Source organism: Emericellopsis cladophorae (assembly GCF_022114955.1).
Source record: "Emericellopsis cladophorae strain MUM 19.33 chromosome Unknown NODE_12_length_473309_cov_116_543296, whole genome shotgun sequence".
NCBI lineage: Eukaryota > Fungi > Ascomycota > Sordariomycetes > Hypocreales > Bionectriaceae > Emericellopsis > Emericellopsis cladophorae.
Window position 1 is genome coordinate 45,483 of NW_026250937.1, and position 22,900 is coordinate 68,382.

Here is a 22,900-nt window from a genome sequence, read left to right on the forward strand (position 1 = left end):
TGAGTCTTCCTCTTCGACCCTTGGAGGTCTCTCCAATTATTTTGACGTCCATGAGTCATCACCGTCAACACTTGTCGTTGCCTGTCAAATCGCGCTTGCAACTTGAAGTGCTAGTCGTAGGCTCAGCCGCCATTGGCGCGTGGCGATGCAAAGCCGATTAAGGTTGTTTCCCGCACTTGCGGCCCCTACCTACTCTAATTAATCCTTATCCCGAATAAAGCTTGTGTCAACGCACGCGGCTGCTGCTACGGATACGGGCACACATATCCATGCCTTCCTTACCGGGTAATCAGGCCCAGGATCCATCAGCTGATTGTTGACGCGTCTGCGACTGTTTTAACTTCACTTTTGGCTTGGCGTAAGATCGCCTCGCCCCCACGACGACTCCATGACTCGACTCGAGACACTTCCTTCGGGCGTCCGTGTGACCATTGTCATGTCCCATGAACGTCGTGAACCACGCTACGTTTTGTGATTATCTGGCTTTATTACCATCGATCCGTAGACGCATCACCGTTCCACATGACCATTCTGGAAAAGCGCCTTCAGCCTTCTTTCTGACCCGGACAATTTCATGTCTCACGACCCTCCACCAAAAAAAGCAACTTGCGACCCCCCTAACACCAAGCGGTAGGTAAAAACCAAAAGAAAGGACTTAGTTGGGATGGAACTTGATGCCGTACTTTTCAAATGTGTCGCGCACCTTCTCGGCGTCGGTCCGCATGGGCTTGTCTTGAATAAGACGAACGAGGTCGCTCAGAGTCTGTTCCTTGGGATGAAACTTGATGCCGAACTTTTCAAAAGTCTTCCGCAGGCCCTCGACGTCGTGAGGCTTGGGCTCGTCTAGAGGGGCCACGTCTTGGTCGCCGTCGTGGCTCTGGCCGTTGTCAGTACCTGGCTTCTGCCACTCACCGTTCATGTTGCAGGCACGGCACCACATGTCTGCCTTGCCCTTGTGCGTGGCGCAGTTGGAAGGGCCATTGCTGACAGACGCATTCTTGTCGTACCACTGGGCAAACTGCGCGTGCACTGCGTCTCGACCATATGGATCTCCGGGGTGGACATCTGGCTGCGCATCATCAGCATCATGCGGGTTGGGCAGGAGATCTTGGTCAATGCGGCCCATCATGGACTGATGACGCAAGATGTCAGGTCAGTCAGTGTGTTGTTGTCTCTGTGTGTTGTTGGGTCAGTTGCAGGTAAGTTGAGCAGGCCAAAGATGAGAATAGAGTTGGCGGCGAGGAAAGTCTGATTATATGCCCTGAGAACAACAGCTCTGTTTTTGGTGACATCAATCCAGGCCTCTGGAAAAGACTCTTTGACGTGGTTCACTTCGAGCACTCCCAGACGAACACCCGACAACGCGGCGGTACAGTCTGGTGTTGACAAAGAACAGTGGGTTGGATGAGTGACTGTCGCCTCTGTGACTGTGCCTCTATTATCAGTAGGCATACCATGGCCGGCACTTCTCCAATGCATTCCAAGGGAGAACAAAACACCTAACATGCGCGTCAGAATACAACATCTTCTCAAAGCACCTGCGTCCACCGTCCATCTAGAGCTTGGATTCCTTCTCCTCCCCGTCCTGCTTGAGTCTCACACAACCCTGTCCACTCTGTTAGCACGCCACGAAGAACCAAGAATCAGTTCTACTCACCTCCTGCACACAACTCGCCAGCAGCGTCCCATCCTGCGAGAAGATGCGCTGCATCACGACACCCCTCTCCCCGCCGGCCCACGGACTCTCCATCTCGCTAAACATCCACTCGTCCGCGCGCACCTTGCTCGGCTCGTGGAAGTAGATGCTGTGATCCAGACTGACGAGCATGCCCACGCTCGGTCGACCCTCCCACTCGCGCGCCACATCCTCGTCCGAGACGTCCTCGCCGGCGATGCTCTCGTTCGCCAGCGCGGCCCGCACCTGCGACCGCAGCGGCTCCTCTAGGGCACCGATCTCGGAGGGCCGAAAGGGGAACCGCCACAGCCCGTGGATGCGCGACACGGTCCCGATAAAGTAGCTGTCCGACATGTACGCGAGCGCGTTGAGGTGGGCCTGCGTGCCGCCCTCGGGACTGATGCGGCCCCGCGCGCGCATCCAGGTGCGGCACTTTTTCTCGTGGGGCCTGCGGTCTGGGTCGTTGCCGTGGAGGACGTCGATGCGCGTGGCTTCAAAGGGGCCGGCACCGCGTCCCGCGGAAGCGTTGTCGCTCTGGCTGTCGGAAGGAGGGGGCGGAATGTCGCCCGGCAGGGCGGCGGCGTGCTCGACCGTCCTCTTGCCCTCATTGTCCTCCTTGGCAAAGGAGATGGTGGTGGTGAAGATGCAGCGTCCGCGCTGCTTGGCCTGGACGGTCCGGGTGGCGAAGCTGCGGCCGTCGCGCACCCGCTCGACATGGAAAAGAATGGGCAGGCCCGAGCTGCCGGCGAGGATGAAGTAGCAGTGGCACGAGTGCGGGAGGAAGCCATGCGCGACGGTCCTCTGGGCGGCGGCCAGGCACTGCGCGATGACGCTGCCGCCGTAGATGCCCCGCGCGCCCGGCGGCGTCCACTGTGGTCGGGTGTTTGTGAAAATGTCCGGGCCCAGGACGGCGAGCTCTGTCACCGAGAGCGTCGTCTCGATGGGGGATTTGGTGGGATCCGGCGTGCGAGGACGGAGTATCGTCGTCCTCGGTTCTTCCGACATGGTGGTGGCGGTGTCAGGGACAGTGAAAGGCCTGTATGAGTTCTGCTGTGAGATCTAGTACGCAGGACGTGACTTGATGAAACAGGAAATATTTAGGCAATGAGATACAAATGAGAATGAATGGGAACGGAGCAAGCATGAGGTTGATGAAAATAGGATCCATCCATCCATGCCTCCGTACGGGCCGAGGTCCAGCGTCGCGCTGATCTCTAACTGGTGGACCCTACCTGACCTGCCTGACCCTGCCTGACCCTGGCTCAGGGTGCTGTGGGGCGCATTGGGTAGCTTCGACACGTGCGGACTACGAGTGCCGAGCTTGACTCCAAGTGACAGCACGACGCGCAGCTGGGACTGTCATATGGACATGGCGTTTGGAAATGGCAAACAAACAGAATCGTGAATGCAATTTGAGAGAGAGAAAAAGAGAGAAAAAGGCGGGTGCGCCACCCTGTATATACTGTACTGCTGCTACTGACCGACACCACCACCGCCACCATTACCCAAGAGAACTCTCATGATGCCATGCTCTTCTCATTCTTGTCAAAGTCCTCAAAGATGGGCTCTAGACCTTCCCACGCATCAGGGTCCCCGTCCGGCCCGGCCTTTTCTCGCCGCGCCCAGTACTTCTTGTTGAACTGCCAGTACATCTCCCCAGTCACATCGCATCGCGCCTTGCTGAACCACGCCGGCACAAACTCCTCGCCCGCCTCTTCGCGCGCTCTCCTGCGCCCACGCTGTCCTTCCTCGAGACGGTTCTTCTCCGTCGCTGCCACATCGTACTCGCCGTCTTCCATCGCGCGCTGGTCAGGCCGCAGGCGAGAGTCCGTCGGCGCGATCCAAGGCCGGAGGTTGTCGTCGAGGTGGTTGAACGTCAGGGCAAACGGCGTCAGGTTGAACGGGATCCCAGCCGGCCGTGGGTTCGCCTGCCAGACGAGGTACGCCTGTGTCGGGTCCACCAGGCTACCCCGATGCACCGGCCCGTTGTCCTTCTCCTTGGACGGTTCGCCCACCGCCGCCTCGTACCCGGGCGTCAGCCGTGCGTAGATGCGCGAGTTCCATCGCCCCCCCATGCTCACGCGAACGTTGCCGTCCGAGTCCAAGACCTTGCCTGATAGAATGTAGGCGCTCGACGCTTTCCATCCGCGTGGCTTCATGTCCACAAGCGCCACCTCACCAGTCGTGTGGTTCTTGATTTCCATGGTGCCGTAATTGTCCACTGTCGGGTTGCCCGTGATGATGCCAATGACAGACGACGTGACCTTCTTCCAAGAGTACAGCTCCTCCTGACCGCCGGCCTTGGGGCGCAGCTTGAGGAACCACGTGCCCAGGTGGTGGATATCGAAGGCCTTGCCGTAGAACTTGGACTTGACGTTCATCTCACCCCAGTACTCCCATTGCGGCGCTTCCGCCCACGCAGCCCCAATGGGTGGGTGGTGGCTGACTTGCTCAATGAAGAATCGGTAGTTCTTGTCCGGTCGCACATACTCAAAGGTCTCGCCGAGAAGAGGGTTGAAGGGCTTGGCAATGCGTCCCACGGTGGACGCATACTCACTCGACGCAAACGCAGCGACGTACACGAGGCGCTCGATCGAGTCGGCGCGGTCGGCAGCCAGGTCTAGCAGCTCGGCGTACTCCATGTCCTCGGCGCCACGGTACAGGAAGGACGTCGGCTCGTTGAAGGAGACGGGCAAGGTCATCTTTGTCATGTCCTTGCCAATCATGGACTTGAGAATTCCCTGATCAATTGCGTTAGCAACAAGCTCCCACCACACTGCCACGGGGGACATACCCAGAGCGAAACCTTGGGCCTGTCGTCAGCATCCAGCTTCAGCCTTGTCCGCACGCCGCCCTCATAACCCTTGAATGAGGGGCTGATGTCGTTGGCGCCGGATATGACTACATCCTTCTCCTGCGCAGCCTCACCAGGCGGCATGACAGCCACCTCAACCTCTCCAGCATCGACGGCGTCAAAGAACTCCTCCTGGTCGTCGGACTCGTCATCCGAGAAATCAGCCATCTGCTCCAGCGCCGTCGGCTTTCTCGAGATGCTCTTGACTGGCACCTCCTGCTCCTTGTCCTTGTCGACCTGCTCCAAATTTTGCTCCAGCACCGGTGTCTCGGCACCACCGCCCACGCCCACGCCGCCCTCCATTACCTCGCGCAGCGCCTTCTTCGTCAGTCTGCGCTTGGCCTCGGCTTCACCAAACTTGGCCTGCAGCTCTTCCTGCTCCTTGGCCACCTGCGCCATGCTCTCCTCCCACATCCGCCGCATGCCCGACTCGCGATCTAGACGGTACTGCCAGTACGCGTCGCGGTCCTTGGAGATGCGCAGCAGGTCGCCAATGAGACCTGTCAAGCTGCGGATGGCGCCGTCGTACGTCGACAAAGCCTGCGCTACCTTGGGGTCCGAGATAGCCGTTGCTGGCCGGCTTGTCGACTCAGCCATCAGGGCGGCCTGGACATGCGTCAAAGTCTCCAGCTGAAGTTTGGCGGACTGGGCCGTAATATTGAGCGCGTCGCGTGTCGCCGATGGCTCGTCCCTGGCGCTCATGTTGTCGTCGTAGTCGTCCTCCTCGTCGCGTTCGCCGGGGATCAAGGCACCGCCGGGGCCTGGCGACCGAGACATGTACCCATCCGTAGCCGCGTCTGCAAAGTCATCATCATCAAAACTGCCCACCGTGCTTGCGCCGGTCTGGTCGGGTCGCTGCACTGACACCTTGACGCTCGACGCAGCACGATGGGGGACGTGGGAACTCTGCCGGCGCAGGTCGCTGAGGCTGGCGGCGTCGCTGTACGAGTCCTGCACGGACAGGCTGGTGCCACTCTGCTCTGCCTTGGCTTGCTTCAACAACTCTGCGCTCTTGGCAGCCTGCTTCTCCTCCTCGCGCAGCTGGTCCTTGGTCCACTGGATGGAGTTGTTGAGCGACCAGTACCAGCGTTTCGCCTCGACCTCATGATTTGCCTTGAGAGTATACTTGACGGACGACTTTCCGTGAATCTCAAACTTTGTCTTCTCGTCGGGGCTCATGTGCAGCTTGGCGATGCGCATGTTGATGGCGCCACGGCAGGCGGATCCCGCGTCGTCCTGGTGCTTGTAGTAGCTCAGAACACCATCCTCGAGCACGAAGAAGCGCAGCTGATACCCCTTGCGGTAGTTGGTCCATTTCTTCAGGTAGCCCTTCATCTCACGAGCCTCGCGGCCGGCCAGAGGGTCGCCGTTGGGCGCAGGCCCCACACCTTGCGAGGCAGCGTGCCCCAGGACAGCCTTCTCCTGGATGGTCCGTTGTGCGGCGACTGCAGCAGGCGACTTTTTGAGGATGGACTTGACATTGTCGTCGTTGGTGATGTTCTGAGGCAGCTTGCCCTTGCGGTCACGTCGGAACGGGTCGGCGCCGTGGAGCAGCAGAGCCTGGATGAGGGCCGTGTTCTTCTTTCTCGCTGCTTCGTGGAGGAGGGTGCCACCAGACTGCACAGTGGTGGGTTCCGAGGCGAATTCGGGGCTGTTGATATCGATCACCGTCTTGAAGCGGGGTTCCTCCAAGACCTCCGCAAGGCTATCGTAGTCTGCTCTGGCAATCAGTTCCTGCACCTCGCACACCTTGGCTTCGGTATACAGCGACCGCGATAGTTGCAGCTGCTGGAAGATCTCGGGGTTTCTGGCGAGGTCGATCGGTAGCTGGCCATGTGCGTTGGCCATGGCATCATTGATGTCCTTCTGCTCGAGAAGGAGCTTGACCACGGCTGTGCGGCCCTGCGCGGCCGCCACATGTAGGGGTGTATTGCCGTCTTTGTCACGGGCGTTGACGTCGAGACTGTTGAGACCGTCCGACAAGACATACTCGACCACGGGGAACTCGGCACATTGGATCGCCAAGTGGAGGATGGTAGTGTCCTCGAGGCCACCCGAGCCGCCGGACAGGGACGATGTACTCGCTCGTGGGCCCCCTTCGCTTGTGTCGCGAATGGCCTTTGAGATGGAAGCGGTGTCACCACTGCGCAGCGACTCGACAATGCGGAACTTTTTTACAGACTGCTCCAGGCTGATGGCCTTGTCGTGGCTTTGCACTTGCTTCAGCGGTGTCGGGGGCGCGGCCGTAGCAGAAGGCGTCCGGCTCAATCCAGCCGTTGTCGTCGACAGCTTGGCTCCATGGCCAAGGACGCTCGTCTGGCGCGACAAGCTCGAGGCGGCATTCGATGCGCGGCCATCCTCTGAGCCAGAATCGTCGTCGCCACCGCGGTTCTTGTCTCGTCGGAGCAGATTGCGCGCAGCAGACGACATGGAGCGCTTGTGCATGCTGAAGAGCGTGGAGTTAGCCGACAAGTCCTATGAGGTGTGTGTATAGATGGGGGTTGGCGGATAGCCGCTCGTTGAGACGTGGTTTGGACGGATGTCTGTCGCGATTGCAACAACGCCCTCCGCCAAACAACCTCAGGGAATCGAGGGGTAGTGGAGTGTGTGTGGAAGGGTCTCGACCGGGGTTCTATCGCCGTTGAGCCACGTACCTCTCGCCAGCTTCCGACATTTTGTTCCTGCTTTGGGTTCTCGAGCCCTTCAGAACAGTCGCGTAGTGCAAGGCACGAGGTCTTGAACCTGGAAGGGAGGTCTAGTGTAGCTTCAGTAGCTCGGGGGTCGAATCGGTCGAGAATCGGGGAAGGATCGACGCCGGGGCCACCCTCTTCAAGTGCCGTTTATGTGTTCGTGTACAGGACTACATACGCCTCGAGAAAAATGACATAACAGCCGCTCAACAGCAGCGGAAATGGACAGGCGAGACCTCGGTTGATGCGGCGCGTCGAGGAACGAGGAGAGGGATATGGAAGAGGGCCAGGAGGTTGCCAAGGGAACTGGGAATGGAGGAGTAATGGTCGACCAGCAAAGGTGCCATGACGTTGTTTTGCCAGGCTGGATTGGCCCGAGACGGTTCGGTCGAGCATCGATTGCTGCAAAACCCCCCTTGGTTCCCCCCCTCCCTGTTCGTCGCTTTTCCCACCTGATTAGTCAGGCAAATTGACGATTTAGGCGACAAGGAACCGACGATTCCATGACGCGACGGCGACTCAGCGATAAAGAGTCCTCAGCCTTGCGCGTCATCCGTCGAAATAGCCCATGATTGTTGCAGAAGCGCTATACGATCATGTCCACGTTGCCATTACCCCACATGCCATCACCCACTCCTGCGCCCTACCCCGTAGCGCAGGCCTGATTGCATCTGATGCGGTCGTTGCTTGCCTCATCGTCAGGACCGGTCAAAGCCCGGCCCTTTTAAGTCACAATCGATCGCGATGTCCCCAACGGCCGAGGTAGAGCAAGGCAGACTCGCGAGAGATATGTCCTCGAATGTTCCAATGGACTAGTTCTTCTTCCAAGCGCGGTGGAACAGGTACGGGGAGCCCAGAACATCGGTGGCTTGGAGACTACCGTACAGTTCTCCTGAACCCTCGCCGTCCTGTGAATCACGCGCAATCAGTTGCACGGTCTTGGGCGAGAAACGATTTGCGGAGGTCAGTGGCGTGACTCTTTTCTGTGGCTCGTCGAGCCTCTGGAACATGAAAAAAAGGAGGCCGCAGTGAATGCCGTGTTGAAGCTGTCCACTTCTAGGGCGGTAAGCCATTCGTGGATTGGGAAACGGTGGAGGTTGTTGTGTCAGTGAGGCATCGAGGCCAAGGAGAGGACAGTGAGAGCTTTCTCGGTAATGTTGCGTAGATGTGCTCTTGTTCGAGTATGGTTGCATAATTGGGAGTGTGCTTTTGTGATACCGGGCGATTCCAAAGGCCACTGACGGCAGTGTCACGACTATTCTCGATTTTCGCATAGTTAGGATTGCGCCGCATACAATGACAGTTACATATGCGTGAGCGTAGTTCTAGGTTTGTGGCATTTCCATCATATGATTGTATAACTAGAAGAAAAGGGCGGCGGCTTTACGCACTTACCGTGACCAGTTCTACAGTGTCCGTACCCTGCGTGGAACAGTCCCTAGCCTTCCATTGATAGCGTTGTATGTAAGACATCAAGCATCACGTACCACAGATCACGGAACAGTCAGCATAAGTGGTTGTATATTGTCAGCCTGCCGCAAGTGCCTTTGTCCTTTCTATCCGTAGGCTAGCCACATCACATCCCCTCGTGTCTCCCGTAGAAGAAAGACGAGGGCACTCAGGGGGGTCGAAGATATACACAGAATCTGAATCCATTACAATCATCCCATACCCCACATCAGGATCGCCTCTTTATTCAAAAGAAATATACAATTCGTTAGACGAGAGAAATTTACAGGACGAAGGCCTGGATGGCAACGACAGCGGCCAGGACGCTCATGCCAACGCTGACACCGGAGGCGGCGCCGGGGACGATGGGAGCGGTGGGCTCCTCACCGTGGGGGAGTGTGGAGGTCCAGGTGGCAATGGGGCCGGGGGCGGTGCCGACGGGAGGGTGAGTGAAGGTAGCGATGGTCGTGGGAGAGCCGGGGCAGTTGGGGCCGGGGCACACGGGGTACTCAGGCTGCTCAGGGGTCTCCGGGTGCTCAGGCTGCTCGGGGTGCTCGGGGTGCTCAGGGGTCTCCGGGTGCTCAGGCTGCTCAGGGGTCTCCGGGTGCTCAGGCTGCTCAGGGGTCTCCGGGTGCTCAGGCTGCTCAGGAGTCTCCGGGTGCTCAGGCTGCTCAGGGGTCTCCGGGTGCTCAGGCTGCTCAGGAGTCTCGGGGCAGTGAGAGCCACCAGGGCATTCAGGCTCTTCAGAACCGTCGTCGCCCTCATCGGGAATATCCTCGTCGCAGTCCTCGTCGTCCTCATCACCGCCATCCTCGTGACCATCGTCACCACCCTCGTGGTCATCGTCCTCGCCATCGTCGTGGCCGGGGCAGTCACCCTCGCAAGGAACGCCGGTGGGAGTAGGCTCGACCTCGGTGACGGGGCAGACGGTAGTGTAGACAGGGACGACGACGGTGGTCACGTAGCCGCCGGCGGGGCAGTCGACGACATACGGGGGGCAGTCGGTCACTGTGTAGGTCTTTGTGGTGAAGTGGGTGCTGGTGGTCATGGACACGTCGTCGGTGGCGGACGTGATGGTCGCGTCATACGAGGTGGTGATGGTCGCGCCGTGCGAGGTGGTGGTGGTAGAGTTGGACCATCCGGTGGTAAAGGTGTGGTGGCTAGTGGTGCTGGTCACGCCGTTGGCAACGGACGAAGGGGAGGACGTGGTGGTGCTGCTGGTGCTGGTGACAACGTCGAGGGTGGAGCTCGCGCTGCTGCTGGCCGTGGTGACGACAGCAGACGAGCTGGAATAAGAAGAGCTCAAGCTGGCGGAAGATGATGTGCTGGAGGGCGACGAGCTGGGAGAAGAGGACGACGACGACGACGAGCTAGTGGTGGTCGTGGTCACAGCGGCTGAGGTAGTCATGGTCGTGATTGTAGCCGTAGATGAGGCGGAAGTCGTGGTCGTGGTCGCGGTCGTGGTGCTCAGCACAGAAGTGGTCGTGGTCGTGGGCTCGACGCCGCAGTTGCTGTCCAGGGCCTCGAGGACGTGCTCGTTAAAGGTACGCCCGTCGAGCATGAAGTTGGAGGCGCCACGGGTGAGATCCCACAGCGAGATGCCGCCCCAGTTGGGGCTGTCACGGTGCTCGCAGATAATGTCCTCAATATTGGAGGGGCTGACGTAGCCGCCGCCGGCGTCCAACCTGGCGGGCAGACCGACAAAGAGGCGGGTGTCCTGGTTGTACTCCGAGTCGGCGAGGATGGCCTCCCATTCCTCGTAGTTGAAGCCATTGCCGGCGGCGTTGCAGCGCGGGTTGTTGTAGAACTGGACAAACAGGGCGTCAAAGTGCACGGCCTCAAAGAGGTCCTTCATGTAGAAGTAGCGGTCCTCGGGGGGGCACTGGGGGGCGCTGGAGAAGAAGAGGCTGGGGTCGTGCTCGCGGAGGCGCTCGACGAGGGCAATGTAGGGCTCGTTGTCAATGTCGTGTTCAATGTCCAGGTCGAAGCCGTCGACCGAGGTGTGGTTGTCCTCGTCGAGATCAAAAGGACGGGGACCCTCCCAGTCAGGGTTGTAGGGGCCAAAGGCGCCGTACAAAAAGTCGGCAAAGTCGACGCCGTTCTCGACGGACGAGACCTCGTAGTTTGACGTATCCTCATTGAAGACACCACCAATAGACAGCAGGATGGTGACGCCCTTCTCCTTGCATTTGGGGATGTCCTCCTTGAGAATCTGGCACTCGCTCAGGAGATCGCTGGGCTCGCCATTGGGGGCGGTGTAGACGCCGCCCCCGCAGTGGCCTGCAAAGTTGGTACCCGGGTAGCCGTTGCCATGCTCAGGGGCGACGTTGACAAAGGCGAGGGAGACATATTCGACGCCAGTGTCACAGTAGTCGGCCAGGCGCTCAAAGCCCCATTGACCCTGCTCATGTTAGCTGGGAAGCTTTGGACTGGCCCGCGTAGCACGACAGCCTCTGAAAGGGTGAGATTTACCCAGTAACCGTTGAGAGCCATTGTGTGTGTGTGTTGTGTGGTATTAATTAGTCAGTGAGTGCTGTCAAGTGATTGTAAGTTGGCCGAAGCCTGCTGGTTTCCAGTGCAAAGAGAGTGTGGTATGCTGCGAACAGCGAAAGAAGGGACGCAGACAAGAACGTCTGCAAAGATTGAGGCCTGGAACCGAAGCCGTGAGTCTCTTGAAGTTGCGAGAGTGAGGAAAGGAAAAGGGAAAAAAGAGGACCCAGAGGGCGAAGAGAGGCCATCTTTGACTACTATCAACGTTGGGGGCCAGGCTACGGAGTCCGCACCCACCGGTCACTCCATGCTCGGCGGTTACGCAGCTTGGACTACGAAGCCACTCTTACGCATGGTACCTGCGTTGACCAAATTTCCCCTGATGCGGTTGGGTGGCAGATGCTTTCAGGCATCGGCTGGGCAAGCATGGACTGTCCGGGGTAATTGGCATTCAGCAGGGCCTTTTGACACTTCCTGGTGGAGGCAGGTAGCTGGGCAGGACCACTTGATTCTAGAAGTAGACGAGCGGCGAGCCCAAAGAGGAGAGATCGCGGTTGTCGCTGGCGATGGGCTTGCAAACAGAGAAGCTTGATCCCTCACACTGCTGGGGGCGTGGGGGGACAAGACGTGGGAACTTGGCAGCGGCGAAAGGAGTCATAAAGATCCATGGGGACAAGCGGCCTCCGGTCTGCGATGCAGATGGTGGTGTTGGTTGTGGAAAACAGAGCTAGGGATGATACCAGACCCGTTGTCACTGGACGTGCGTGTGCCCTAAGCGAGCAATCGACGTTGATTGTGGGCCACGGGGGACAGAGACAGCCAGGCACGCATGGAGCTATTGATCTCAAGGGTGTCACGTCCGGGACATTGATTGGCCACACTCTCAGTGTGACGAGGATGTTGGCTGATGAGGCCAAGATGTGCCCGCATGTCGCTGGCGCCGATTGGCGCCGCTACCTCACGCTTCTGCAGGTACAGCGAGGGGCCCAGCGATGAAGGAGGGCAGAGAGACATGTGAACGAGATTATCCAGCGAGTACGTGTTGGCGCCTTGTTGACGGCGGATGAAAATGCGAGATGATACCGAGGGAAACCAGACAAAACCCGGATATGTCGTGAGCGACGCCGTATGTACCTTTTTTCCCTCTCGTAGCAGGCGTGACGAGTCGGAAGGCCCAGCGAGAACCGCCCAAGAAGTCTGCGTTCTGATTTCCGAAAGATTGAGTTGCGGCTAGCCCTGTCGGTCTGGATCCAAAGAGACAGCAGTGAACAAGGAGGGGGCCGCCGGAATCTGGTACGTGCGCACGTAGAACGCAGCCTTCGTCAGCGACTGGAGCTGCGAATGTCCCATTGCTGGGGTCTTTTGATCCGGCCAGCCGCCAAACAGCCTGAAGAAACATGCGATCGCGGGCCGCTGTTCCTGTTCCTCTCCTGCTCCTGCTCCTGCTCCTGCTCCTGCTCCTGCTCCTGCTCCTGCTCCTGCTCCCTGGACCCTCGTCCTCCCCAGGGGCCTGTCCACAGCATCAGCCCTACGGCCTTGGGTCGGTGCAACTATCTCGCTCGTCTCCAGTTTTCGCATGGGAGACGCGGCCAATCGCGCAGCTTCTGTGCCTCGCGCCAAGCCTGCAGGATCGAAAAGACAAAAGTGCGCTGTCGGTTCTCGGGAGAAATGGGCCCATTGACTGGAGACGGCTGGACGGAACAACTTCTGACGGGTGATGAGATGGGGCGGTTGGACCGTTGGCTGGCCCGACTAAAGGGGACAGACAAGTCACAAGAGTCACGCAGCGCGACATCCGACGTGAATAAAAAGCGGCGTCGCCCACTTTGCTCTGGGCATTCATGTCGACAAGGACATGCAAATTACAAGTATCCGTAGCGAGGATACGTCTCGGTCTCCTGCCACCATGAGCGCTGTAACCGTGGTTGAGGCGCTGCCCCTTGCTGCGCGCCAGTTCCTCGCGCACGCACGTGGGCCCTCACCTTTGAAGAAGGTGAAAAATTGGCTGTTGGCCCTAATTACGAATTAGCACCTTGAGCGTGAGCATGTTGGCCCTAGGCATGTTGGCCCTAGGGATAGACAGCAGGGTACCCCCGTCGCGGCCACCTGGTGCCAAGCGTGCAGTAACGCCTTTCGGCTGTCATGGCCGATTGTCCGGACTCCGATCCGACCCTATAATATCGAGGGGCGTAACTAACTTAGTTAGTTAACGTTAGTTAACTTGTGTGTCCAAGCCTACCCTATACGCCCGAGTACATTGCATGGGACAATAGATAGCCATGCCGTCACATGAGCATACTTCCCGAATAACCTTGCGCAGTTTCTCCGCCTGCTCGGCAAACATTGACACAGAGTGTGAAGGCGAGTGGGTCGGACCGGCCAAGGTGCGTGGCTTCATGCAGATTGATCTGACGCCGAGATTTGGATTTGAGCTGGTGAGGAGGAGGGAATAAGTAATTAGTACTCCGTATCGTTGCTTTCGAAAGCTCCAACGCGTTCAATAAAGGGGGAACATTACGTTGTGATTGCAAATATTTGATCTAAGAATTCCCTAACAACATTGTAAAGGTGTGAGCTGCGTGACTCATCTTCTGCAACAGGAGACAAACATACATGTAAGAACCGACACGAGGACTTCTTGCCCAATAATAAACAAACTCCCGCTCCCCCACCAACATCACCTTGTCACTCCAACTGGCGCATTCAAGCATTGGATCCCATGTCCAACACCCTCACGCACATGATGTATACTCAAGCTGACGCCGCCTCCATCGCCCGTCTTTCCCTTCACGATCCTGTCCAATTCGCCGTCCAGGAAGCCCAGATACTTCATCGCCTGGCGCTCCTGCAGGCGTGGAACATCCGCGCCGGATTGAAGATATTAGAACTAGGATGTGGACAAGGCGATTGCACTGCTGTCCTTGCCTCTTCTGTGGGCGAACAAGGCAGCGTCATAACAGTCGATCCAGCTCAGTTGAACTAGGGTGCGCTCTTTTACTTGTTCACTCATCTACGCGTCCTGGGCCTATGCGATGTGAGCGCAAAACCACAAACCCGACTGATAACTTCTCCAGGTGCCCTCTGTACCCTGGGTCAAGCACAGCATCATCTCTCGCAGGGCCTTTTGAGCAGGCAGATTACGTGGGTCCAACAATCGCCTCTAGACTACCTCTGTTCACTCTCCTCGCCACTTGACACCCAAGGCAATACCTTTGATGCGACGGTGCTCGCCCATTCCCTATGGTATGTTGCCTCCCCCTCCCTCATCCTTTCCACTTTCCGCGCCATCAAGCAGCATAGCAAACGTCTCCTCCTGGCCGAGTGGTCGCTGTTCGCGACGCAGCCATCGGCACGGCCCTGCATATTGGCTGCTCTCACTCAGGCATCGCTAGAATGCCGGAAGGAGAGCAGCGCGTCAAACGTCCATACCGTGCTGGAACCAAAGCGTCTTACCGAGCTGGCTCTGGCGGCCGGCTGGCAGCTGGAAAAGGAGACTCTCGTAGAGCCCGGGAACGGCCTGCTCGACGGACGATGAGAGGTTTGTGCCTTGTCTTTCTTCGTCTTTTGCGAAGGAGATAGAGGAGCACGTGAGGCGATGAGCGAGAGCGGGCAGTGGTTGCTGCATTCCGGGATGCCTGTGAAGCAAGCCTGAAGGGTGTTCCGGGTGGTTCGAAAAGAGTCGAGTCCATGGATGTTTGGGTGGCTGCCTTCATGTGAACGTAAGTCTACCGCAACTTAACTTCTAATACCGAAAACAGATTTAATGTACAAGGTACTCCATTCCATGCTATGTCTATCGTAATTACTCATGCCTCCCACTTCAAGAAAAATCAGTTGGCGCTGTCGAGAACAATCACCTCAGCCTCGGCCGAACCAATGCTCTCGACCACCAGCTTGTCGCCCTGCGCGACGCCCTCGATAAAGGCCCCATCTCCCTCGCTGAGCTCGGCGTCCTCGCGGCCGTCGAGACGAATCTTGGCCTTGCCGTTCTTGGTCATGGGCAGGTGCACAAAGACCTTCCTTTTGGTGGCCTTGGTGGCCTTGCCGCCCACGACCCATGTGAACTGGCCCTCGGGCGCAACCAGCCCGGCGCCCATGGTGAAGTCGGCATTGATGGGGATGGTGCCCTCGAGCGTAGGCTTGGGGTTCTTGTGCTGCTCGGCAGTCGCGTCGGGCCCGCCGACGAGGGGCGACAGGATGCTCACAAAGCCCGCGCGCTTGCTCTCGTCGTCAAAGTGCTGCGTGCTGTAGCGCGGCGCGAGGCCGTTCTTCCAGGGCAGCGCCCAGATCTGCAGAAAGTGGACGGGCTCCTTGTGGTCCTCGTTGAACTCGGAGTGCGCGATACCCGTGCCACCCGTGGTGAACTGGACGTCGCCCCGGCGCATGCGGTAGAAGGCATCCTTGTCCACGCCGGCCTCCTGGCCCTTTTTGATCATGCTGTCGCGGTGGGTCAGCTCGCCGCTGAGAATGTACGAGAAGATCTCGGCATTGCGGTGCGGGTGTGTGGGGAAGCCGCTGTTGGGCGCGACGCGGTCCTCGTTGAGCACGCGCAGCGAGCCGAACTGCTGGTAGTCGGGGTGGTACCAGTTGGCAAAGGAGAAGGAGTGATATGTGTTGAGCCAGCCGTGGTCCGCGTGGCCGCGCGTGGCGGAGCGGTGAGGCTTGATCGAGGCGTGGCGGAGGGTGGACATGGCGCGCGCAGCGGTCATGGAGGTTTGACTGTCTGTGGTGGTGGTGGTGGTGGTGGTGATGAAGTTGGTGATGTAACTGGGCTGGATGGTGTACAGGAGTGCTGCGATGAAAGCTGCCAGAACTGCTGAACCGAGCGCGAAGCGGTTCATTTATGTTGATTTCAATCGAATACGAGAGAACGTCGAGGATGAAACTTTGAAGGGGTTTGTTGAGGCATGACGAGACGCTGATAGATGATTATTTTTTCCATCACTTATACTATGACGGCGGCGACTACGGACTAGACTAGAGTGACCCCTCGATTTGTCGATTTGAAGTCAATTCCTCAGCTTCACATAAGCAAACGAATCGGGTTTAGCGCGGGGCAGACACGTAAGCGCGCCTAATGATGAGATGCCGATCAGTCAGCGACATTCATCTCTAGGGTAGGTAGTTCCGTTTGTGAAGCGGGATCCGAGGCAACAAGAAGTCGATAAAGAACGCTATGAAGGTCACGCAGCGACCAAGGACATTGTTTGTTCCACAGTGTTTGTCCGCTTCTTTTCGGCAGAGCTTTAAGTAAATCTCTCCCAGCTCTGAAACGTGATGGCATCACATTGGGCACCGTCACGGAGGCCATCACGGCGGCCCGGGCCCCAGCCACCCGAATAAGTGGATCACCAGCCACACTTTTCGGAGCTGTGGGCCCCGCTGCTCAGCGCACATCTCAGATTCTCGTCTCTCCTCACTTTCATCAGACCAGAATCACGCTTTACTTTCAGGATGGAATATTGTCCTTAAAGGTGGATGCTACTAAAAGGGCGCAACTGAAACCACCTCTACTATTCACACTGACCAGCACATTGATAACCAAAGAGCTAGGGAAAGGTGCACCCCAGGCATTCCTCAAACGCGGCCTGCCGCCCCGCGCCCCGGGGTGGCTGGTCATCCTCTTTACATGTACTCTGTACACTGACCATCCATCCCAACCTCCCCAGCCTTCACCATTACGCTCTGCCAAACCGCCTGTACGCCAACCATACTTGATCCCCACAGGTCTCTCATCATGCACGCTTCCCCAGTCTCGCTCCTCTGCTGCATCTATCAGTGGCTGCCCATCGCGTGCATATGCAGCGTGTGCCTGCATGACAACAAAGAGCCAGCTACACAGCATGAATACCCAGAACATGAACTTTGACCATGTCAAATCTCCTCGTACGACTTCTCCTCTCTTCCTCCCTCCCTCACTTACAACCGTCTTGTGTTCTGAACGCTGATTTCGTGTCTCACAGGGCAGTGGCCGCCACAGTCTCACTCCTCCGAGACCTCACATCCGCATTGTCACCACCTACGTGGGAACCACCAGCGGAACCACCATCACCGACCAGACGGCGAGGAGTCCTCACCGGCAGATTCCCTCGCCCCAGAGCCGTCGATAGCGCCAGCGGCGGCACCGATAACTCCCTCGCCACCGTCCACGTCGGCGGGAATCTACGGCCCATACCGACACCAAAGCTACATCCTCCCCCCGAGGATCAAACCTCTGTCTCAGACGGTGCGCTTCGACGAGACCAATCTCGCCATGCTCACTTCGCCACCTACCGGTGCTCCCTCCATCATGGGGCCTGCGCCCATGCAGGGGCTGAAAGACGCCCTGGCCGTGGCTGCTGGGAAAGTGACGCCGGGCGTGGACGACGCGCCATATATCCAGTATGCGATCCAGGCCCTGACCAGACGGCGGGCGAATGAAAATGACGAGGATGACGATGAGTACTCGGACGGAGGATTCGAGGAGGAGATGGAGGGCATACCGACACCACCAGAAGAAGAGGATGGGCTGTTGAGGAGGCCCGACAGCACGCACCGCAGGGGCTTGCAACGACAGTCTGCAAGTAGCACAAACAGACAGTCATCACAACGACAGCGCGAAGCGCAGCTCTTGATTCAGACACCCGCAAGTCCACTACAACAACGCCAGCGCGCAGATAGTCTTCGGAGTCAGTCACTTTCGCAGCACGAGGACTTTCGGACGTTATCGCCGGTGACATTGAGACCATACTCGCGCGACACGGGGCTCGACTTTCCGTCGACGCTCCCACCCACCTCCGAGACACCGGCACCGCCGCTCTCCCAAACACCGCTGCCCCCTCTGCCGCCGAGCAACACATGGGTGCCCGTCACCAAGGAGATGAGGGACAACTTCTATCCCAACGACAACACGTGCCCTCCACTGACGTTCAAGCCTCGCATCCTGCGGCCCTTTTCCCTGCTTCTCTTCACGGCCCTCTGCGCATTCATGGCGGCCGGTGCCGTCGCCTCGGCTGCGTACTCGAGCCAGCATGACGGTCTGGTCGACTACCCCGGAACCATCTATTCCGGCTCGTACTTCCTCTTCCGGATCCTGCCACAGCTCATCGGCGCCGGCATCCTTCTGTATGCGCAGAATATCGTCTCGACGTCTACGCGGATCTTCCCTCTGACGACCATGGCCAGCGAAGACGCACGTGAGCGCTACCTCGCACTGTTCCAGAAGCTCCACGTCCCGACATTTCTATACCCGTCCTTACAGGGCCCCTGGCAGATCCGATTGTTCAATGTCGCAACGTGGCTTTGTATCTTCACGGTGCCCCTGCTGAGCTCCTTGTACACCTGCATCCTGGTCGACGGCGAGTGGACATGGGCCGCCGCCCAAGGCGTGGCCTACACCCTCCTGGTGCTATACGCCATCCTTGGCCTGTCCGCCATCGTCCTCATGACATTCTGGTTCCGACGCTGGACCGGTCTGCTGTGGGACGTCCGCTCCATCGCAGACATCCTGCCGCTCCTCAACAGGTGCAACTCGGTCGACGGCTACCGGCGTGCTGCCGAGACTAACACTACCATGGCAGAGATCAAGGACGCCCTCGAGGACCACTATTTTGATCGCCTGGGATACTGGCGCACGGACACGAGTGGAGGCACGTGGTACGCCATGGGCTCCTCGGGCCCACCAGCCGACGAGAGCGCGGTGCAGAACATCATGGGGCGACGTCCTGCGTCGGTCACATCGCGTGACACGTCTGTGCCGCCGCAGCAGCAGCCGCCGTCCTTCATGTCGTCTGCCGTCATGTCCTACCTCCCACTCCCTCTCAGGACCTTTCCGCTGGTCGTGGCCGCGTCGCTCTCGGGCGTCCTGCTGCTGGCGTTGCTGGTCGTCTCGTTTCTCCCACAGACGCGCATTGACCGGGGCTTTGAGCCCCTGCTGCCCGCACGACCCATCAACATGGCCTTCTCGGCCGCCAACTTTCTGTACAGCTTTCTGCCCAGCTGCCTGGGCATGATCGTGTTCCTGCTCTTCCAGTCGCTCGACCACACGCTGCGGACGGTGCAGCCCTGGGCCGAGATGACCACACCCGACGGCGCGTCGGCACGCAAGTCCATCCTCGCCGAGTACGCCGCCTCCAGCGCGTTCGGCGCCGTCTTTAGCGCGGCGCGGGTCGGTCACTGGCGCGTGGCCGTGACCAGCCTCACGAGCCTCCTGGCACTGGGCATTCCCGTCCTCGCGGGTGGTCTGTTCATGGCTCTGACAGGCCAGGACGGGGCCGTGCGAATGTTCCCGTCCGTTCCCGTCTACGGCGTCCTCCTGTCTCTGCTCTTCCTCACGCTGACGGCTCTCACGCTAGTTATTCCTCGACGGAACGGCTTCCGGCTCCCGCACGAGGTGGACACACTGGCGGGTATCATCACGCTGTGCGTGGCCCGGGACACGGTGGGCGACGAGGCGTTTCGTGCCGTGCGCTCGAGGGCTGATCTCGAGGGTCGTCTGGGCGCGGACAGGAAGAGTGATCCCCGAAGTGAGAGTGTCTGGACGTTTGGACACGGTGTGCGGGATGAGTTGGTGAGTGTCCGTCGGCTGAAGCGGTACACGGAGAAGGGGAAGATCATGAAGATGATGAACTACGGTGTCTAATGTGTACGGATTACGACGGTACTGACTTTGGGGAGCGATGGGTATTTTGGATGGTGTTGGAAAGGCACCTTGGCGTTTCACGAGTAATGAGGTTATGATGATACGGCGCGACGGGAAATGGCATTATGGACTGAGTTAGGCTATTTGGGACATGGCTTGGGTGATTAGATGTGATGTTAGAGAGCATGATTCACGACTGAATGGTACATGCGATATCCAGCATGCGCTGGACACGATGAGTTATGGCACCACGATATGACCTTGCCGACAGGAACGAGAACCTTGCACAAGTGAGCTCATCATTCGCATCTGTTAACTTTTCTTTACGTTAGTTCCGATCGGTTGCCACGCCACAGACTGTTGCCAAAGACAACAACCAAAAATGCCCAAGCCTTCGTTCCATCCCTTCGCCAGACAGGAATGCACCCATTCAAAAGAATACACCTTTGAATCAATGTTTCATAATCGTACACATAATGTGTGCTATCATCAGATCGTTCTTCGACTGGTTCGTACGTAACCCCGTGTTCCCCGAGACATTGCAGTCCAACCATTCTGTCTCAGGCCCCCCTTGAGGTCCAGTTCTCACATACCCATTACTCCCCATAGTACACAAGGAAAAGGAGATGACAGTAGTAAAGCGTTCTGCAGTAAGCGACTGAGACAAAAACAAAGAATATACGAAAAAAAAAAACGTCGGGCGGCTCCTCATTATCGTGGTGCTTCGTGGTCCATACCCAGGACGCCAGCTGACCCGATGCCCCCCTCCGTTGCTATGCGATGCTGGCAAAACAGTAGAAGAAGAATACATAATGGTCGACTGCATTGTTTATAATCGTCAAAGTAGAATTTTCCGTAGGTGTCATGTAACGTGGTCGTGTGAAAGATGAACAGACGTAAATGTGAAAGGCAAAGACTGTGTGTGTATGTGTGCGTGTGCTGTCGTTGTCTCCCCAGAAGGCGACGTCCAGAAAGTGTGTAGGATATGGTGTGCAAGGGTTGGGCGTGGTTCTGCCTCCCATCGGCGACTCCGTCGCCCCAGCATCCGTCCAAAGACGTCTCTTTTCTTCTCGTTCGGGGGATGCAGGCCGCATACAGTGTCAGGCAGACTGAGGGTCGGACTTGTGCGTCCTCTTCGTCTCCCAGTGGCAACATCTGGGTCTCGATCTTCGGTTCTCGACCCTGCGCTCTTTCTCAAATCGGTCGTGGAGCGCTTGTGGAACTTGAAGAAGGACGCGCGTGGCTCGTCGTCCTCGCCATCAGAGTCATCTTCAAAGACGGATATAGGTTCCGGGCGCTTGGGACGGTGACATTTAATGGCGCGTTGCTGGGTGTATGGATCTGGCATGGGAAACTGGGGTGAATTCGGGAAAAAGTCAAATCCATCCGACTCGAACGGGGTAGGAGGCCGATCTGCCACCGAACGATTTGGCGTTGTTGACGAGCTAGGTCTGAGCGAGCGTGAAGACCGATGCTTCTTTGGTACTGAAACTTTTGGCTGCTGGTGGCCGTGTGACGTCTTTGGACGCTCAAGCTCCTCCGTTGCAACAGGTCTGGCGGCCAAGGAGGAGGTCCTCGGACGTGGGGTGGTAGGTTCAACGCAAACTTTGGGGACTGGTGGGATCTGCTGATCCCTCTCTTGCTCCTTGCGGAAATGCTCCGGGATGTGAAGAGTGTTGAAGAAGGCAGCAATTGGTGAGGTCTGCTGGATGCATGGCGTGAGGAGCCTGTCTGGTCTGGCGGGGCGTGTTGGTGCCGCACGAGGCCTCGAGCTCTCCCACGATGGGCTTGCAGGTCTCGCTCTTGGAGGGAGGGCCACGGGCTTGGGGAAGGCTGAGTAGGTCGCTGCTGGTTGACGGGTTCTCGTCTGACGACTAGGGCTGTTGGGTAGTGGCCAGCTCGGGCTGGCGCTCTGGCTGTCTGCGGCGGGCTGGCGCTTCCTCTCTGGCGAAGGGATCAGAGCAGGATACTGTTTCCTTGGGTGGCCGACGATACTGTCTTCTTTCTTCCCACTATCAGGTCGCCAGTAAGACTCCCATCCCGCCGAGTCCCGTTGCTGATAGTCATCATCGGCCGAGGTCTCGGAATCAGACCTGTCGTCGATGAGCCCTGGCGCAGAGCTATCCGAGCCGAGAGAGGTTCTGGGATCCCTCATTGCGGATTCCCGACGTGCTGGGTATGAGTAGTTGGCCACAGGATAGTACTTTGACACGAGGGTCAGGTCTGCTAGCTTGCTGCGGCGGTCCGTATCGAATGCCATTTCTGAACTCAAGTCGAAGCAGGTTCGAACAAGACAAGCATAAACTGCGTGAACGGATGAGATGTGCAGAGAAACACACGAGAGGGAGGGATTGCATGGCATGATATACAAATATATCGCGGGACAACAAGCACCTCGCTCGATCGGGTCAGTGAGACAAGAGGCACGTAGTTGAGACACGCTCTCCATCTCACACGCAGCGCCCCTTTTCGCTGCAAAGGCCTGATCTTACCCCACATGAGTCCTTGCAGTTGCTGATCTGGCTGCGGCGCATTCCTGGTGCGCCGCAAGGTGGTGGTCTGGTGCATTTCGCAGACAGGCGGTGCTGGTATGTAAACAGGTGCCTGGCGCCGCAGTAAGGCCCGTCGGGTCAGCGGAAACCTGCTTCCAGCCCCTGCTCGATTCACCTGATAAATGCTATGACCTCACCTTTGCGCAGGTTTTCGACGTGGTTTGAAGGTTTGGCAGTGGCGCGAGGCGTTTGTGGTGGTAGTGATGGCGCTTGAACCCAGGATGTCATAAGCAAGGGAGGATATGTCCGTACGGGCCAGAAGCAAAGGCGCGCATGAGAGAACTCCCCACTGCCTGAGCGATGAACTCTGCGGTCAATCTGAAGGAACTGCAAGAGTCCAGTCCCTTTCTTTCTATTTGAGCCCTGTATCCTTCATCGCGCTGCTTTGACGCGGAGCGGCGATCTCGCCAGAGTGCCCTGCGCACGCAGCCAAGGCTCTCCCCTTTTTGTGACGATATTAGACGCCTTCACAATCCCGACTCTTCGGGGAACTGTTGCCATCTCGTAACCTGAGCGCACGTTGTGAGACAAGAAGCCCACAATCACAGGTGTCACACCCACCACCGGAGG

General features: G+C 58.1%; 7 protein-coding genes across 7 annotated transcripts; 2 read left to right on the forward strand and 5 right to left on the reverse strand.

Moving 5' to 3' along the window:
* Nucleotides 1–655: 655 nt before the first annotated feature.
* On the reverse strand, nt 656–2,680 carry J7T54_003549 (Acyl-coenzyme A thioesterase-like protein; the record flags this gene model as incomplete). Its single annotated transcript, XM_051505044.1, has 2 exons — nt 656–1,132; nt 1,658–2,680. The coding sequence occupies 2 exons, from the start codon at nt 2,678–2,680 to the stop codon at nt 656–658; spliced, it is 1,500 nt and encodes a 499-aa protein (XP_051363394.1).
* A 512-nt stretch (nt 2,681–3,192) lies between these two features.
* Nucleotides 3,193–7,203, reverse strand: J7T54_003550 (Oxysterol-binding proteinc-like protein; the record flags this gene model as incomplete). Its single annotated transcript, XM_051505045.1, has 3 exons — nt 3,193–4,416; nt 4,470–6,975; nt 7,184–7,203. 3 exons carry the CDS (start codon nt 7,201–7,203, stop codon nt 3,193–3,195), a joined length of 3,750 nt encoding a protein of 1,249 aa, XP_051363395.1.
* Nucleotides 7,204–8,951: 1,748 nt separating this feature from the next.
* Nucleotides 8,952–11,161, reverse strand: J7T54_003551 (uncharacterized protein; the record flags this gene model as incomplete). The annotated part of the gene is made up of 2 exons (XM_051505046.1): nt 8,952–11,069; nt 11,141–11,161. 2 exons carry the CDS (start codon nt 11,159–11,161, stop codon nt 8,952–8,954), a joined length of 2,139 nt encoding a protein of 712 aa, XP_051363396.1.
* A 1,227-nt stretch (nt 11,162–12,388) lies between these two features.
* J7T54_003552 (uncharacterized protein) lies at nt 12,389–13,502 on the reverse strand (the record flags this gene model as incomplete). The annotated part of the gene is made up of 4 exons (XM_051505047.1): nt 12,389–12,493; nt 12,556–12,668; nt 12,744–12,807; nt 13,458–13,502. The coding sequence occupies 4 exons, from the start codon at nt 13,500–13,502 to the stop codon at nt 12,389–12,391; spliced, it is 327 nt and encodes a 108-aa protein (XP_051363397.1).
* A 375-nt stretch (nt 13,503–13,877) lies between these two features.
* On the forward strand, nt 13,878–14,693 carry J7T54_003553 (uncharacterized protein; the record flags this gene model as incomplete). The annotated part of the gene is made up of 2 exons (XM_051505049.1): nt 13,878–14,052; nt 14,233–14,693. 2 exons carry the CDS (start codon nt 13,878–13,880, stop codon nt 14,691–14,693), a joined length of 636 nt encoding a protein of 211 aa, XP_051363398.1.
* Nucleotides 14,694–14,988: 295 nt separating this feature from the next.
* On the reverse strand, nt 14,989–15,999 carry J7T54_003554 (pirin domain-containingprotein; the record flags this gene model as incomplete). Its single annotated transcript, XM_051505050.1, has 1 exon — nt 14,989–15,999. The coding sequence occupies one exon, from the start codon at nt 15,997–15,999 to the stop codon at nt 14,989–14,991; it is 1,011 nt and encodes a 336-aa protein (XP_051363399.1).
* Nucleotides 16,000–17,001: 1,002 nt separating this feature from the next.
* Nucleotides 17,002–19,778, forward strand: J7T54_003555 (uncharacterized protein; the record flags this gene model as incomplete). Its single annotated transcript, XM_051505051.1, has 2 exons — nt 17,002–17,044; nt 17,122–19,778. The coding sequence occupies 2 exons, from the start codon at nt 17,002–17,004 to the stop codon at nt 19,776–19,778; spliced, it is 2,700 nt and encodes an 899-aa protein (XP_051363400.1).
* Between the last annotated feature and the right edge of the window lie 3,122 nt (nt 19,779–22,900).